Below are 12,997 nucleotides of genomic sequence, written 5' to 3' on the forward strand. Positions count from 1 at the left end.
TGTGTAAGTATAATGAGTGATCCAAATATAATTTGTTCATTGCATTCTTTAAGAAAAAAAAAAAGAATTTCTTGCAACAGATTCTAGTATGAATTTAACAGTCATAAATACGATATTTTAATAATATGTAAGTAATGGCATCTATGTAAATAGAAGGTTAAATAACCTAATTATATCAAAACAATTGGAGCAATTTATCATGCCAATTGTATGGACTGAAAGTCAAACTTTGGAATTAGTAATTCTTTATAGTCGGCATGAATGTTTAAGGAATCCTTTTCATCCTGATTTTAAGAACAAACTCTGCCGCTACAAAGCATATAAACAAATCGTGGATTGCATAAATATCTGCGGTTTAACCGTTTGCGATTGTATCAAACGGATTACTTACATCAAGGCACAATATTGTTACGAGTTATCGAAAATCAGTGCAGCAATATCTTGCGAGAAAACTTATAAACCGAAAGCAAGCTGGTTTCCAATAATGCACGAAATACTTTTTCCGTTTATTGAAACGTACGGTTGCACGAACAATTCTTGGAAGGTATAATAAAAAAAGCTGATACATTTATTAACAAGTACACGTGTATATACAAGGCGTCTCATTTTAATCTTTTCACGCCATTGTTGCTAAATTCGACGATAATGAAGTGGAAAAATTAAAGAGTAAAACGTGTATCGTGCAATTTCATAAATTTTTATTTATTTAATCGGTGTTTTGGAATTACAGATAAGCAAAAATAAAAACAACAATTTCAAAAATTATTATAGTAGCGAAAACAATGATCAAACAGCGTATTTTAATGCAGTGGAATTATCGAAACCGCGGAGCAAAGATTGCAGTTGTCCCTATGAAAATTGTTGCTGCTGCGAACCGTATAAGAAAAAGCTGCTTAGACAGGGTGTTCAACCACCCCTGGGAAAAATTTTAATGGCCGATTCTAGAGACCAAAATAAGACGAATATCAAGAATATCAATTTCTTGACTGAGCCTTCGTTAAAAAGTTAATAATTAAATTCAAAAATTTCAAATCGTTCTGGAAAAATTATTTTCAGCTACAGGGGTCAATTACAATCATTTTTGGTCAGTACACATACCCCCGAAATCCTACGCACTTTCGCGAAAAAAATTCCTTACCGAAAATCTAATTAGGTACCTAAATGTTTCGACGAAAAAAAAAATTTCAAATCATTCTGGAAAAAATTATTTTCGGTTTCGGGGGTCAATTACAATCATTTTTGGTGAATAGACATACCCCCGAAATCCTGCGCATTTTCAAGAAATAAATTCAGTACGGGTGGAACTTTAAACATTAATAACTTTTTAACGAAGCCTCCATCAACAAATTGGTATTCTTGATTTTCGTCTTATTTTAGCCTTTAAAATCTCCCATTAAAATTTTTCCCAGGAATAGCCGAACACCCCATACATACATCGTTAAAAAGACTGATTATCCTGTTCTTCTTTATTTAGGAAACATTGGACTCGACCAGAAAGTGATAAAGTCATAGATTCAGTTATTACAAATTATTCGCCTTTGCATTCACAACAAATAACCAGAGGCAATAATGGAAACACCACCAGGAAACATATTACCGCCGAACGTGAAATGCAAACCGACGCCTCCTTCTTCAAAACTGAATGCAAGACGTGTGAAACACGTGTGGAAAATAGTATAGTCCTTACAAGTGATTTGGTACATAATAAAATTATTAAGGCGTGGAAATTTGGTATTCAGCGAAAATTAATTTAATATTTATTGGAGGGCGAGAATACACTTGGGAAATATTTTACAGAAAGATATCGTCCCGACGGTCGAAGAGAAAGAAAAAAGAAAGGCTCACGATGAGTTCGACATGTTTGGAAAGAGTATCGCGTTTCAGTTACGAAATATAAATTTCGGTGAATATTTAACGGTGCGTTGTGCGCGTAGGGCTGAGATTATTCGAATATTATACAATTATTCAAATAATTCGTATAAACTTCAAATATCATTATCAGAGAGTCCTTATTGCACTGTTCTATACTTGGCCAGTGGACAAACTTTTTAAATGGTATTTCGATTTATACTTACTTCGACCTATTCAAGTTCTCGAATATTTGAATACAGAACAATTTTGACAAGTAATCCCAACCCTAATTGCGTGTCGCGGGAACTATTGTTAATGCAGTGCTGTTTGTTTCTAGAAATTGCGATTAAGTTGGAAAAACGTATACAGGATCTGATTGCGCAAGAACGTCTTAATAATATAAAATTGAAATGCGTATCGCACAGTGTCCCTATGGAATGTTGTAGCTCTAGCTGTAACGATTGTAAAGTCAAGCCCAAGGAAATGATTTGTAGCTGTGGTTTACCGGTGATAATGATCAAAACCGATCAGTCTTGCGAATTCGGTCGCAAATAATAGACGCAATATACATTTTATACAATTTTCGTTAATTTATTGTAGTTCACTAGTATGTAGAATCCTATACAGGTCGTTCGGCCACCTCTGGGAAAAATTTAAAAAATTTTTAGAATCTTGAGGGCAAAATAAGACGAAAATCAAGAATACCAATTTGTTGATTGAAGCTTCTTTAAGAAGTTATTAACGTTTAAAGTTTCGCCCGTAGAACGGTAACCTGCGAACAGCTACATGCGCGTGAGAGCGGTTCTCACTCACTGACGCATCGACAGCCTTACAGTTTTCTAAATGAGAGTCACTATCGCGCGTGCGCAGCTGTTCTCAAGTCGCCGTTCTACAGGCGGAACTTTAAACTTTAATAACTTTTTAACAGAGCCTCAATCAACAAATTGCTATTCTTGATTTTCGTCTTATTTTGGTCTCTAGAATCTTCCATTAAAATTTTTGCCAGCGATGGCCGAATTGTTTGTCAACATTTTTTTTATTAAAATGAATTGACGATGAAAACTAAGTGAAATGATGTAATTAACGCTGTTAATTTTACAAATTCAAACAAACTCTTGTAAATCAGAATCAATTTGACAAATGCACTCGTTCGATGTATCGCGCGATCAAGTTCACTCGTGTTTTTCAATTAGTATCAACTTTTATGTCATTGCGTATAAAATTTTAAACGTGTAAAGTATCATATCTGCTATTCTCGCAACGAACACTATCGACGTTGAAAAACATTCGATAATGTCGTCCAAATGGAACGAAAGATTAGTGACCAATTTCTTGAAAGTATATAAGCAGTATCCGTGCTTATGGAATCCTTACCACAAGGATTATCACAATTGCAGAGAAAAGAACGAAGCGTTGCAGAAAATTAACGACGAGTTCGGAACACATGGCTTCACCGTAACCGACTATTTGGAACAAATCAAGATAATAAGAGAAAAGTAATGTACGACAAAAGAACAAAACAATTATAGGTTATAATTAGATTTAATAGTATCGATGGCGGCGTATTTTGTATAATTTATTTAATTTTGATGTTACAAGTTGCTTCGTCGACGTTTTAAAGAGCATGATCGTAATTGCCATAATTGATAGAATTAAATAATTTGAGCGATTTTAATTTCAGTTCTTAAAAATGTTAGGATACGCTATGTAAACATTTCTTATATCAGTAATGTCGATGTTGAAACGAATGATTTTCATTGTCGTAGGTACAAGCAGGAGCAAACCCGAACGATCAAAGGATTGCAATCGCAGAGGCAATATAAATCACCGTTCCCCTGGTACAATCTAGTCACCGAAATGTTAGCAAAAGTGATCGACGATGAAAAAAAAACGAGTTCCGAGATGATTTTGAAAACCAAGCATCCGGGCGTGTCTGTATTGAAATCATTGAGCAGCGACAGCGTACGAGTCTCGCTGAGAAAAAAAACGAAACCCCTAAGAGTTCGTCCGTGCACAGCCGCGACTTGCGACGAGATCGTTAGGAGAAACAAATTACCTCGTTCCGATGGAAAAAGTAATCCAATACCGGACAAAGTTAACGAAGCAGGAACGAAATACGTACCCTGTCCAAGAGCAAGGACGTTGAGAAGTATTTCCAAAGACCCAGAAGAGGATAGACTTTCGAATCACAGGCCTACGAGAGACACCGAGTCGAAAGCAACGGGTAAAGAATTTATGGAAAATTTGGTAAATATGGCCAGTATTAAAAACAACCTTGCAATGTTCTTTCGTGTTTTTTCAGGCACTAAAATAAAAAGTGAACAATATTGTCAACTTAAAAATTGCATCTATAAATTCGAATAATTCAGACTGTTGATCTAACGTTTAATTTTTTGTTTTTTTTCGCAGGACATCCGGTGACCGTTCCATACACATCGATTGATTCGACACCCGACGATATAATAGGAGGATCCAATAAAAATTACGAACCACAATTTCTGCAGTGTCCTTTGTGCGGTTGGGAAGACGCAAAATATAAACAAACCGAAAGAAACACAGCGATACCTGTACTGGCGCAAAGAAATTTTATTCCCTGTTCCGATTACTATACTGATTATTCTCAAGGACGGTATACAGCATGCACCGGCTGCGATAGAAGTATGTGTCGTCTTTCCGCGAGAAGAAGGCACAGCGTGTTTCCATCCCCACTCTTGCTGCAGTCCGCTGATTGGCTGTCACCGATCTTCGTCGCCGTTTTCGACCAATACCTTGCAGTTACAGTCAGCGGACAGCAACAGGAGTGGGGATACAAACACGTTGTACCTTCTTGTGGAAGAATGGTAAATGAACGTCTAATACATTTTTACGTTTTTGAAAAAATGTCAAATCGAGTGGATATATAAATAGAATTCTATTTGCTAGAGACGATATCACGTTCCGATTATTCGACCAATTATGCGGATAATTCCGGAGATTTTGAGATTCTGAGAGGCCTGTTGAAACAAGTACCTGTTAGATCAATCATGAAGTCGGTAAAGGACGTTGATGTTGAAGTACAATGCGACAAAGAAGCCGAGAAAGTGATTAAGGATGGAATTTTTGTACGTGGACCCGTTCAGTCACAAATCGTACAATTCGATCCTGCGTTAACAAATAAATTTCAAGGTGCCACCATAGAGGCGTGCACTCGATTGGAAATTGTCCTGTCGAACTCGAAGGAAACTGAGAAACAGAACAGGTTCCCGGCTCAGAGCGTCTGTCAAAGTACACAGGGAATTCAATGTATGAGATTGAAATCATCTACGAAAGAGACGCAATTCTCTCCTGAAATAGTTACTCCCGTGGACAAGACAAAGGAGACAGGTGTCAACACCGTGAATTACGTCGAACGAGAGACACAAGACACAATTTGCGTGTCAGATAGAACGAGACGTTGCGTCTCCCTTCAAACCTTGAGTCAACATTGCGTTAAAGATCCGGTCCGTACGATGGAATCAAAGGAAGTAACAGTGAATATAATAGATAAAGCATCGAAAGGGATTCAGAGCACAATGTGCGTGTCGCGTGGAAGTTTGGCCCGCTCTTCGTCCTTCGGAAGAGCGAAGGCCACTGAAACTACACCGTTTGTTCATAAAATTCGTAGCGGCCTTTGCGTCGCTACTAATTGTCCTGACGAACATAACTCGAACTTTGATCGACACGTTGGTACTAACGCGCAATGTTCATCCGTGACTCGAGCCAAGTCCCATGAATCTATAACATGTTGCATTCAACGTACGGATTCGAAGGAATCACAACAATTCGAGGCTCCGTGTAAACTGGACACATGTCCACGCAACATAAGCGAAATTATTAAGGATCCTACCGTAGCATTCATGTTGCAACAATTACTTTACAAGATGTTGTCATCCAGGATTGAATCCAGCACACAGAATACAAAATCATTGAAAACGTCGGACGCTCAGACTGATCGTAAGTTAATATAATTCTTAATAGAGAAAATTATAGAGTCTCGTCGCTGATTCTCAATCCTTGCAGGAATTTCAAAGACTTACGTAACAAGTGTTGATTTCAGACAGACCTAAATGCAACGAGAGAAGGAATTGCAAGGTCGACGTAACCGAAATGGTAGGGAAAATTAAAGAATTCGCAACGAAGGCATTAGGGTCGAAACAAATATTTGCAGAAGCCGAGGCACCTAACGCTGTCGTGCATAAACCGACAATGATCGAGAGAAGTGATTTTGATCCATTGTTCGAGTCTACCGGGATTATTGAGGATAAGGTTCAGCGTTTCTCTGCGGACGAAACGGGATTATTGAAAGAAGGAAACAAATTTCCAGCTGAGAACAAAGAGGTTTCGGTTTGTTCAGAGTGTCGAGATATTGGAACCAGTAGGTCGTCGTCGCAATTGCCTGTTTACGACGTCGGAATTCAATATAGATCGCGATCGTTAGAGGATTCCGCATTTACGAACAAATATGAAATGAACGAACGAAGGAGGATAAGCGTCGGTACTCAGAAGCGAGATCCTATATTGGTTCGAGTGATAAAGTGCAACGAGAGCCAAACGATTATGAAATTTGATAAAGAGACGCTAACCACGGCCAGCGATGTTGATCTTGGAAAAAGATACATCGACAAGCATGTAGAAACGTGTGGTCGATCAACTTGTCTGTCTTCTGCAGTTTATCGGAAATTGAAAGGATTAAACTTAGAATCCGCTTATGAGAAAAAATACAATTATCAATTAGAAAGCGATGATCGTCAGCGGTCGTATAAGAATTACATATGTGATGAGAATTGCAAGGATAATCACGATCAGGATTGGACGGACGTTACGAATATCGAGTCGTTTCGCAATCCCAATAATTCCAAAATCCCATTATGCGTGAGGCCGCGTAAATGTACTTTCGCGAACTGCAAATAATTGGAAATCGACGATGCAATAAAATGTTAACAAAATGAGAATATGCACATAATTTTATATTAAAATACTTTTAACCCCTTCCCGTGGCATTTAGCTGGACGAAATCCGTAACAGAGATTATAAGAATCGTGACCGACTCTTGTGGCGTACCGATAGGAACTAAAACTCAATCACGATCGTCATTTGCTGTCCGCGAGCCTGGCTCGTGATGTTTACGTTTGGACCAAAAATCTTCATCACGAGTCAGACTCGTTAAAGTACGGGAAGGGGTTAAACAATACCGGTTTTCATTTTCAGTTACATAAATTAAGGAGATGGTAAAATAGGCCAAGAACGTAGAAGAACAAACTTCGTTTTATTACCTGAAAATGTACAACGTTCTGACAAATGGAACATTATATGAAAATTGAACAAATTTAATTTTCGTGGTAAATTATGTTCACATTGTTGAGTCGAAGGCAAACACTTGATACATGCAAGTACGTGTGGTAAGTACCAAACATTGGCATCTAATTGTAATAAAATAGTATAAAAGAGGTCTACGTCTCCTCGTTGTTTACTTATTTTTTTTTTTACATATTTTATAATAATACCTTACGCGGGCGATTTTGATTTACGTATTTTATTATCGGAATCTTATCACTGAAATATGTATCGAAATTATGTAACGTTCAACTTCGTCAACCTGAGTATGTTTATTCATCTCTTTGTAGTAAATACCACACGATAAATTCGACGATTATTTGTCGTTGCTAGCTGTATGCCAGTATTAGGATATTTTTAACTGGCCTTAATAAGTTCTAACATGCACTTATATTATAAGAGAATTTTCATTTCCCTCTATAAACTGTCGTATCAACAACTTTTAAATTCGGTCGCTAGAACATGGAGAGGTACTTGCACTCTCGTCCATAAGTCATAATACATTACACGAGTTAACAATTATGAAATAAAATAATGGTCATAAATTATAAAATGAAACTGACAATTATTTGTTCGTTATACGTATAATTTTTACTCGTTGCATATTTATTCTGATTTTATACACGTTTTATAAAATGTTAAATAAAGTTGCAATTTAAAATGAATAAATGTAATAAAGCAAGATAATAAGGTCGCTTCGGAAAATTGTACTTGTACCTTAATTTGCATTTTCCAAGACTTATGGACGGTAGCGTGTAAAAGATATTTCCCCTAACACGAGAATCTAGTATCATACTCGCGTTAAATATAATATTTATGAAAAATAACGCATTTATAAATTAATTGTTGTCACTGAAAATGACATTAAAGATACGTTCGTTAAAAAACAAAATTGGATTATTTGCGGCGAGCGTGTGCTTAAATTACATCCTTAGTTACGTCACCAAGGTATTGTTAACAGCTATAATACTGTTGATTCGCCCAGTTGATTAACCCCTCGACGACCTAACCCATATCTCATACGGACCCTATGTTTTTCACACGACTCCCGAGTCCGTATCGGATACGGATCTATAAAATAGATCGCATCTGCAGTTCCCTTGTTTACAGTCCAATCCATTATAATCCAGTTGATATTATGTATTGCGTAGATTAAAATTCAAATATTTTCGTTATTCGTCTAATTTTGTTAAAACTTGGTACGAGTAGTCTTTATACGTTTATCAAATCAAATTACGGAACACCCCTATAGTGATTGAAATCACACTCCCCTATACGCATATCGCTCGTCGTTATTAAAATATGTATAGTAATAAATTATTGTACTTCTGATATTTAATGATTTGTCGATGGTCACACTTTAACATGCGAGTATCGTACGACTAGTTTAAATTGAATCCATTCATTGCTTCCAATAGCAAATCGTTGCTAATATTAAAATCAATTTCTTAGATGGCTTTGCGTACCTATCGAGAGGACAAGAGAAAACGAAATATATGTTTCCAAGTATTCTGTCTCGTTTTCCCCAGGTAAACTTACGTAATATGCGTGTAGTATTATTAAAGGGTGTACGTAAAAAAATATACGAACATTTTAGTCCTTCTTCTTGGCATCTGCTTTCTCGTCTTTAGCTTGGCCGCGGCCCAGCAATTTGGCTAACGAATCCCAAATTCCTCCGAGGAATAATGCGCAACAGAGATTTTCGAAAGGTACAAACGGATCGTGAATACCTAGCAAAATGGACGATAGCTGAAACAAAGTTGATGCTTAATTAATATAAGCAAATGATCCATTTGAGCTGATATTTAAAACAAGCTGAACACAAAATTTCAAGGGTAACAATTAGTACAAGAGAAATAATAGTGCTTAAAATTGAATAAAAAATTTCTGTACCTTGAAGTACACAAAGAAGATAACAATACCAAAGTAAACCAATGCATGAGGTGCCGAAATGAGATCAGTCTTTTTATCCAGGACGAAGATGATAGATGCAACCATCGATGCTTTTGTAGGGCTGGATAAACAAATTTTTATGTAAAATACCTGCTTTTCATAAAAAAAAACGAACTGCACTTACAAGCTGGGTTGCATAAGTTCCATAGCTGTTGGAGTCCATACCCCTCGTATAAGACGCTCGAACAATTTTGTAAAGCCTGCACCGTTTCCTGCAAACGAACACAATTATGTTAATCTCATGATTATCATAGATATCTCTTCAGTTTTAATTTTTTCCAATGCTGAAACTAACCCTTGAGTGTTCCAATTAAAATCATTATAAGATATGCATTCGGATACAGTTTTCCTGCATGAGTTACCCCATCGTACACTTTTTTACACCTATGAACAGTTAAACCAAAATCGGAAGTATAAATTTGAATAATAGGAACGACAAAATGGATAAAAAATATTTACCTATATATTTCTTTCAGAGTAGCGCATACAAGTTTTACCGGTAGAAATTTGGCTACCTTGTATCCAATATCAAACGGTGTATAAAATATCACATACCTGTATAATTAACAAACTAATTTAAATTAAAAGCCACGCAAACACTTATCTCTGTTTCGATGCTTTTGATTTAAGAATAGATCAAGTGTATAAAATGTATTAACAAAACATGTTAAAGCAATTCTCAAACAGAATGTTTGCAAGTATATAACAAACTATTATCCTTGCTGCGATTAAGCATATACTGACCAAACGATGGTTGCAACTATCACTTGTGGTGTATTTTTCAGAGGCGCAAGGATCGGTTCCCCTAAAAGACCATTGCATAGCATACCGCTAGCAAATACTACCAACATCGTTGAAAGCCAACATGACAGGGGATGTTTCCGAGAAAATGCTTGAGCACCTATACGATAAAATTGTAAAATGATATAAAATCAGACTACTTTCTGGAAATTTGAATCAGAGGTATTTTAACAAATTGGTGCAAGTTATGATTTCTGAATTTTGTTTGCCATATTACTAGTACAGTTCCTATATGCGAATAAGAAATTTAAATATTACAAAAATATTGGTGAACAAAAGTAGAACAGAATATGAAACAAGGGATAACGAACGTTTTCAAATAAATTATTCATAATATGTATATGGAAAAGACAAAAATAAAATTAGTGTATATGATAATACATTTCAACTTACGTTAATTAAACGGACGAATCGACAAATAAATACATTCTTTTTCCTTTGGGGGGAGGGAGGAAATTAATTTTTATTGAAAAAACGTTAATTTTTCGTTTTGTCAATAAATGGAATATATTCCTTGTTCGACCACGGCGCATATTTTGTGTAAACATTCAAATATTCGTATATACACGGGGTTGTATAAAGATGACATTATAAAGAAAGTTGACAGAAAAACTGTCTGCAAAGTTTATGAACATTTATGATACAATGAAATATCAAGGGGTCGTGCTGTTTCAAGTAGGTCGGTTAGAATCCCCACAAGTAACACTATATTTCACAGATACGGGCAAACATGAACATGTTTTCCTAACAAGTATTAAAAAATAACCTTTTAATCGGTGGTAGGAAAAGCTCCTATACCGAATTAATTTTACAATTTATACAAGTTATACTTTTAAACATAAGGGCAGAAAATTCTATAAAGTTAATCACAATGGTCAAAAAGTTTATACGTCTGGTGTCTTGTTTTTAACTCGAGCCTTTAAAATAATATTATTACCCGCGCTCGATTATACTCGAATGCACCAATTAAAAAGGTTAAAATCATTAACGTATACATTAAAATATATAAGAATTTTCAAGCAATAGATTTGACATCACAAAGTAGTTTCATATACGGAATTTAGCAACACGAATTTTTAATAACAAAGTATAAAATGCAATGTAAATGTTACAGAAAGTCGATGAGACGACTCTGATTGTCGAATGATTTGTCCTTCGTGCTTCGTTGCATAAGGAAGTCATTGAAAGAGAAAAATTCGTAACCGAATGTAAAAACATTTTATATTATAAATTTTCTCTTCGACGAATGTTTAGAAACAAATTGTCAAATATTCGTAGACAGTGAAGCCACGGAGCAAATTTTGAATAAATCTGGCCTATCTACAAGGGTGTATACTGAAATAGATTAGCTGGGTTGTTTCAGTGAATGCCACAAAATAAGATTATTATAATTGTGCCAAAAACGATATAAGAACGAACGTCCGATATCGTACGATATTCGCATATCTCTCAGGCATCGAATGTCACGAAAGGAACAAAATTACGTTGTCATTCTTCAGGAAATTTCCTCGATGTCAACAGTATTTAATTAACATATTCGGAGATGTTTGCTGTTCGCGATACGAAGGCCTAAAATTAAACGAATCTTCGATTTGCAAATAGTGTGGTGTAAAAATAGTTAAAAGCTTAGAGGCGTACGAAAATACAACCGATATATCGATAATCTGATAAAATTAAACGATTCTCGTTCCTTAAAAATAAGGGAGAGGAGACCGCGATATTTTGCCCGGTAGAGCGAAAATGGAAAAATGATATCGAATCAAAGAGATGGTAAAACGATTACTGAAACGTTTAGAAAATACAAGAAACACCACTGTGCGTGGAGAAAATAAGGACAGAGGTTTTTTAGGAGCGAAACATAATTGTAGAAAAGGCATAAGCTAGCTCTGGGCGGATTAAATTTAGAATCGGTCGGGTGGGCTTGGGCTTACCGGGTCCTAAATCTTCTCTGACGTGTAGTGCACAGAGAACACAGTGCGCGATGTCGAAGTACGGGAACATTTTCAATTTAATGACCTGATTGGCCATGTCCAGGAATGCTTCAGGATCCATTTTGATTAGATTTTACACAATTTTCGAAACACCAGCGGCTTTTGTTCACGAGAAACGTGTCTTTCGGCGTTCGACGATGTTCGATTTAAAACACAGTCTCGAGCGCCCGCGAACGACGCTAGCTATGCGCCGTCTGCTAGACTTGGTCGTCTGCTAGTTATGGAACCCAGCCACCTACCATTATAATACAAAAAAAGAAACCTTATCATCGAACGAGCAAATTTTCCAACCTCTTTGAAACTCTTCTCTACAGATGTCAGTAAATGATCATATACCCCGGCGACATCGCTATCTTCTTCCTTATCGACGAAGAAGCAGCGCCATCTAGCATCGAAACCACATCGATTTTTGCAGAATACACCGTGTATTCTGCAAAATCATTAGATCTAACAATCTGAACGTGTATCACGTGTATTCAATACACGTGATACACGTTCAGATTGTTAGATCTAATGATTTTTTATTTCAATATAAAATAAGGTTTTTGTTATACAATATACACGTTATATCGATTATAATGGACAACGGTTCCTGTTAATATAAGAAATTATCGAAGTATACGATAACTTACTGTCATTTGTAAGGCCAAATTTTAGAAAGACCAAAATTTATTCGTTTGACGATAATTTTTTGCGCTGTAATGGCAGATGGCCGTGTTTCATATCTAATCTAATCTAGTTGTTTACCACATAATAAATACGTATTTTTCCAATTATTAAAAAATAAGGTTATGTAACGAGCCCATAGATTCAATAGCTATGTATAGTAGAATAGAGTATGCTTTAGAGCACCCATTTTAACACTATTTTTACCCCGATTTTATTTATACCTATTTGATAATTGTTAATGTGTACTATGTTATTTTTAATATTATATGTAGAAGCGTCTTTCGATGCTTTTAGTAGAAATAATGTTAATTATGTTTAAAATAATTCACGAACATTCAATTGTAATTATCTAGTCTGTGCTTTTGAATAAGGCTCTAAAC

At 35.9% G+C, this 12,997-nt stretch overlaps 3 protein-coding genes across 3 annotated transcripts; 2 read left to right on the forward strand and 1 right to left on the reverse strand.

Moving 5' to 3' along the window:
• Positions 1 to 150: 150 nt before the first annotated feature.
• Positions 151 to 2,506, forward strand: LOC122400250. The gene is made up of 5 exons (XM_043401604.1): positions 151 to 544; positions 731 to 876; positions 1,475 to 1,738; positions 1,773 to 1,903; positions 2,189 to 2,506. The coding sequence occupies exons 1-5, from the start codon at positions 200 to 202 to the stop codon at positions 2,404 to 2,406; spliced, it is 1,104 nt and encodes a 367-aa protein (XP_043257539.1). The 5' UTR covers positions 151 to 199; the 3' UTR covers positions 2,407 to 2,506.
• Positions 2,507 to 2,965: 459 nt separating this feature from the next.
• LOC122400131 lies at positions 2,966 to 6,839 on the forward strand. Its single transcript, XM_043401396.1, has 5 exons — positions 2,966 to 3,352; positions 3,618 to 4,075; positions 4,261 to 4,509; positions 4,774 to 5,823; positions 5,927 to 6,839. Coding segments are annotated over exons 1-5 (2,613 nt in total). The 5' UTR covers positions 2,966 to 3,350; the 3' UTR covers positions 6,781 to 6,839.
• A 183-nt stretch (positions 6,840 to 7,022) lies between these two features.
• On the reverse strand, positions 7,023 to 12,171 carry LOC122400067 (trimeric intracellular cation channel type 1B.1). Its single transcript, XM_043401272.1, has 8 exons — positions 11,889 to 12,171; positions 9,901 to 10,057; positions 9,616 to 9,711; positions 9,452 to 9,540; positions 9,281 to 9,368; positions 9,097 to 9,217; positions 8,794 to 8,952; positions 7,023 to 8,669 (listed from the first exon to the last, which is right to left on the reverse strand). Exons 1-7 carry the CDS (start codon positions 12,007 to 12,009, stop codon positions 8,797 to 8,799), a joined length of 828 nt encoding a protein of 275 aa, XP_043257207.1. The 5' UTR covers positions 12,010 to 12,171; the 3' UTR covers positions 7,023 to 8,669; positions 8,794 to 8,796.
• Positions 12,172 to 12,997: the final 826 nt, after the last annotated feature.

This window comes from Colletes gigas, unplaced genomic scaffold (assembly GCF_013123115.1).
Source record: "Colletes gigas isolate AHSC1104 unplaced genomic scaffold, ASM1312311v1 Colletes_gigas_Sc00016, whole genome shotgun sequence".
NCBI lineage: Eukaryota > Metazoa > Arthropoda > Insecta > Hymenoptera > Colletidae > Colletes > Colletes gigas.

Excerpts from the sequence above, each read along its gene's own strand:
- LOC122400250 (XM_043401604.1), top strand. The coding sequence starts at position 200 with ATGCCAATTGTATGGACTGAAAGTCAAACTTTGGAATTAGTAATTCTT. Across the intron at positions 877-1,474 it reads AATTGTTGCTGCTGCGAACC|GAAACATTGGACTCGACCAG; the intron begins GTATAAGAAAAA and ends TTCTTTATTTAG. Across the intron at positions 1,904-2,188 it reads GTTACGAAATATAAATTTCG|AAATTGCGATTAAGTTGGAA; the intron begins GTGAATATTTAA and ends GTTTGTTTCTAG.
- LOC122400131 (XM_043401396.1), top strand. Across the intron at positions 4,510-4,773 it reads ATGCACCGGCTGCGATAGAA|AGACGATATCACGTTCCGAT; the intron begins GTATGTGTCGTC and ends TCTATTTGCTAG. Across the intron at positions 5,824-5,926 it reads GTCGGACGCTCAGACTGATC|ACAGACCTAAATGCAACGAG; the intron begins GTAAGTTAATAT and ends TGTTGATTTCAG.
- LOC122400067 (XM_043401272.1), bottom strand. The coding sequence starts at position 12,009 with ATGGATCCTGAAGCATTCCTGGACATGGCCAATCAGGTCATTAAATTG. Across the intron at positions 9,712-9,900 it reads ATAGTTGCAACCATCGTTTG|GTATGTGATATTTTATACAC; the intron begins GTCAGTATATGC and ends TTAATTATACAG. Across the intron at positions 8,953-9,096 it reads TCTTCTTTGTGTACTTCAAG|CTATCGTCCATTTTGCTAGG; the intron begins GTACAGAAATTT and ends ACTTTGTTTCAG.